This window comes from Octopus bimaculoides, chromosome 7 (assembly GCF_001194135.2).
Source record: "Octopus bimaculoides isolate UCB-OBI-ISO-001 chromosome 7, ASM119413v2, whole genome shotgun sequence".
In the NCBI taxonomy this organism is placed as follows: Eukaryota; Metazoa; Mollusca; class Cephalopoda; order Octopoda; family Octopodidae; genus Octopus; species Octopus bimaculoides.
Window position 1 is genome coordinate 43776685 of NC_068987.1, and position 4382 is coordinate 43781066.

General features: G+C 44.1%; 1 protein-coding gene across 1 annotated transcript in view; it reads left to right on the forward strand.

Moving 5' to 3' along the window:
* Positions 1-4030: 4030 nt before the first annotated feature.
* Positions 4031-4382, forward strand: part of LOC106867052 (nuclear protein localization protein 4 homolog) — a 26347-nt gene continuing 25995 nt past the window's right edge. The window contains exon 1 of the mRNA XM_052969413.1: positions 4031-4044. Coding sequence (XP_052825373.1) covers positions 4031-4044 — 14 coding nt within the window. The remainder of the gene's footprint in view (positions 4045-4382) is intronic.

Sequence of the window (4382 nt, forward strand, 5' to 3'; positions counted from 1 at the left end):
ACCATTATCTCGGCCTATGCCCCTCAGCCAGGGCAACCTGATGAATGGAAAGACCAATTTTATGACACCCTCTTGCAGACTACCTCGGCGATGAATGACAGGGACCTTCTCTTTGTGGCTGGCAATTTCAATGCGCATGTTGGACAACATGCAGGGGACTTCCATGGCATACATGGAGGCTATGGTTTTGGATCCCACAATGAGGAGAGAGCCAGGCTGCTGGAGTTCTGTGATGCAAATGATCTTATGGTCTGTAATACTAACTTCAGGAAACCTGCCAGTCACCTATTCACCTACCAATCTGGTGGACACACTAGTCAGTTTGACCACATTCTCACCAGGAAACGGGAAAGATGGCTATTTATGAATGCCAAAATCTTCCCAGGTGAAGAATGCACCCCACAACATAGATTAGTAGTTAGTGACTTCAGGATCAGGGCTAAATGGATACCCAGAAGACGACCAGCATGGAGAAGAAGGGTCTGGAAGCTTAAGGATCCTGTGAATGGAGAGAGATTTAGAGATGTATTACTCAAACCTTTTGATGAAAAAGAGGTGGATATAGCATCACATGATGTGTAAGGCAACTTGAGGTTTCTACAGGACAACCTGTTGAGGGCTACTGCCCAGATCTATGGATGGTGCAAAGTTTCCTCCCGACCAAAGGTAATGTGGTGGTGGAACAATGTAGTTGACACAGCCATTAGAGAAAAGCAACTGGCATGGAAGGACTGGAAGAGTGGTGATAGCAAGGAATTGTATCAGATTGCCAGAAGGGAAGCTAGCAGACAGGTTTATCTAGCCAGAGGGGAAGCAGATGAGAAAAAATTTGCCATTGTTCTGTATTGTGAGGACTGAAGAAATAAAGTGCTTCTTGTTGCAAGACAGTGTGTGAGAGAGAAATGTGATGTCATAGGAGAGAAATGTGTCTGCATGGATGATGGCTCACTTGCATTTAATGAAGCTGCAAAGAGAGAGACTTAGAGACACCACTATGAAAGGTTGCTAAATGAAAAGAATGAATCAGAGAAAGAGAGTCTGTCAAATATCAACCCAACAGAGGGACCAGCTATCCTAATTGACAGTACCTTGGTAGATAAAGCAATTAAGAGTATGAAGACAGGGAAAGCCCCCGGCCCATCAGGAATCACTGCAGAGATGCTTAAAATAACTGGCGGTGTTGGCTATAGTCTAGTTACCTATATTGTCAATCAGGTGATACATGAAAGGGTCATTACTAATGACTGATGTAGCAACACCATAGTCAACTGCTTCAAAGGTAAAGGTGATGCATTAGATACAAATAATTACAGAGGTATCAAGTTGTTGGATCAGGTAATGAAAGTCACGGAGAGGGTCACAGTTCAACCATTTAGGGAGATAGTCAGTCTAGATGATATGCAATCTGGGTTTGTCCCAGGGAAAAGCACCACTGATGCTATATTTCTGGTAAGACAGCTGCAGGAGAAATTCCTAGCCAAAGATAAACCTCTGTATCAGGCTTTCGTTGACATGGAGAAAGCCTTTGACATAGTCCCCCAATTCCTTATCTGGTAGTCAATGCAGAAATTAGGGATAGATGAATGGTTAGTGAGAGCTGTACAAGCCATGTACAGAGATGCAGTCAGTAAGGTGAGGGTTGGCAACGAGTACAGTGAAGAATTCTGGGTAGGGGTCCACCAATGATCAATCCTCAGCTCCATCTTATTCACCACAGTCCTCCAAGCAATAACAGAGGAATTCAAGACAGGATGCCCCTGGGAGCTTCTCTTTGCTGATGATGACTTTGCTCTAATAGCTGAGTCATTACCAGAACTAGAGAAGTTTCAGGTGTGGGAGCAAGGTCTAGAATCGAAGGGCCTTAGAGTCAATCTAGCAAAAACCAAAGTCTTAATAAAGTAGGAAGGCAGACAAACCACAAATCCTTTCAGGTAGATGGCCCTATTCGATCTGTAGAAAAGGAGTAGGTAGAAACTCCATAACATGTACTCGGTGTAAGTTATGGACACATAAGAGGTGCAGCAATATCAAAGGAAGGCTAACTGGAAAGATAGACTTTCATCATCATCATCATCGTTTAACGTACGCTTTCCATGCTGTCATGGGTTGGACGGTTTGACTGAGGACTGGCGAGCCAGATGGCTACAATCTGATCTGGCAGAGTTTCTACAGATGGATGCCCTTCCTAATGCCAACCACTCCGAGAATGTAGTGGGTGCTCTTACGTGCCACCAGCACGAGGGCCAGTCTGGCGGTACTGGCAACGGCCATGCTTAAATGGTGTTTTTTACGTGCCACCTGCACAGGAGCCAGTCCAGTGGCACTGGCAATGACCTCACTCAAATGTTATTTTTCATCTGCCACCGGCACAAGTACCAGTAAGGCAACGCTGATAACGATCACACTCGAATAGTACTTTTTACGTGCCACCTGCACAGGAGGCAGTTAGCATTCCTGGCAACGATCATACTCGGATGCCAGTCAGGCCATGCAATCATCAGACACGTCAGCGAATTTGATTTCGGTTTCACTTGCCTCAGCAGGTCTTCGCAAGCAGAGTTTAGTGTCCAACGAAAGAAAGGTACACGTAAGTGGGCTGGTTACACCACTGGCATAGGCCACGGGTTATGGCCTCACTTGGCTTGCCGGGTCGGAGCAATAAAAACTGAAAATGTGCAGGAAACACCTTCCGTCAAATGGTAAGGGGAAAAACTACAAGTAGTTGGTAGTTTCCGTTACCTAGGTGACCAAGTCAGTAGCAGGGGCAGGTGCTCTGAGAGTGTAGCTGCTGGAATAAGAATAGCCTAGGCAAAGTTCAGAGAGCTACTACCTCTGCTGGTGACAAAGGGCCTCTAGCTCAGAGTAAAAGGTAGACTGTATGACTCGTGTACAAACAGCCATGCTTCATGGCAGTGAAACATGGGCTGTGACTGCTGAAGACATGCGTAAGCTTGCAAAGAATGAAGCTGGCATGCTCCACTTGATGTGTAATGTCAGTGTGCATAAACGACAGAGTGTAAGCAGCCTCAGAGAAAAGTTGAACTTAAGAAGCATCAGATGAGGTGTGCAAGAGAGACAACTGCACTGGTATGGTCATGTGTTGCATATGGATGAGGACAGCTGTGTGAAAAAGTGTCACACCCTAGCAGTAGAAAGAACCTGTTGAAAAGGTAGACCCAGGAAGACCTGGGATGAGGTGATGAAGCACGACTATCGAACATTGGGCTTCAACGAGTTGATGACAAGCAACCAAGGCCTTTGGAGATATGCTGTGCATGAGAAGACCTGGTAAGTCAAGTGAGACATTAACTGTGGCCTATGCCAGTGTAGCATAACCAGCCCATTTAAGAGTACACTTCAATCCTTGGGCAATAATCTACAATTGCGAAAACTTGTTGAGGCAAGTGAAATCATTGTCATGGCAGCTGACAGTACCACCTGATTGGCATCAATGCCAGTGGCACATAAAAAGCACCATTCAAGCGTGGTTGATGCCAGTGTCGCCTGACTAGTACCATGCCAGTGGCAGGTTAAAAGCACCATTCGAGTGTGATCGTTACAAGTGCTGCCTGACTGGCTCCCATACCAGTGGCATGTAAGGAGCACCATTCGAGTGTGGTCAATGCTAGTGCCATCTCACTGGCTCCTGTGCTGGTGGCATGTAAAAAGCACAATTTGAGCATGGTCACTGCCAGTACTGCCTCACTGGCTCCTATTCTGGTGGCACATGAAAAGCACCATCCAAGCATGGTTCATGCCAACACCACTCGACTGGCCTTCGTGCCAGTGACACGCAAAAAACAGTGTTTTAAAAAAGATTGTTAAATTTTCAGATTAACACTCGCACGATTTTTCACTACAGTGTTAGAGTTGGGGTTTCAGGATCAGGGTTAGAGTTTGGTAGGTAATCGTGCAGGTGTTAATCTCAAGATTTACGAAAAGATTTTCCAAAAAGCTTAGTTTGTAGGGAATAAATGCTTATCGATCGTATTTGAAAACGATGTGTGGCTATTTTTTTTTTTTTGTTATCATGGTGAAAGACGAGTAAGAAATAACTTACAATTCCCGCCAATTAGAATGAGATATGTATGTATATATGTATGTAGTATGAAAATGAAATCATTAAAGTGAAACTATCTGTCATTACACTATCGAAATGTGATTGTTTCAGTTTTGATACTGTAATAGTTTTCTTTTACTGTCAGTGTTTCTCCTTCCTTTCTTTTTGTATTTGTTGTTGGAATGTTCAGAAAGGTTCATAAGAGAAAGTAGAAGTTGAAAGGATTTGTAAAGGTAGTAGGAAGAGGAAATTAGATTTTATTAGGTGGGGGGAAATGTTTATTTGTGTAGTTTTATGGATTTTATTCGTTATTAGGAGTTAT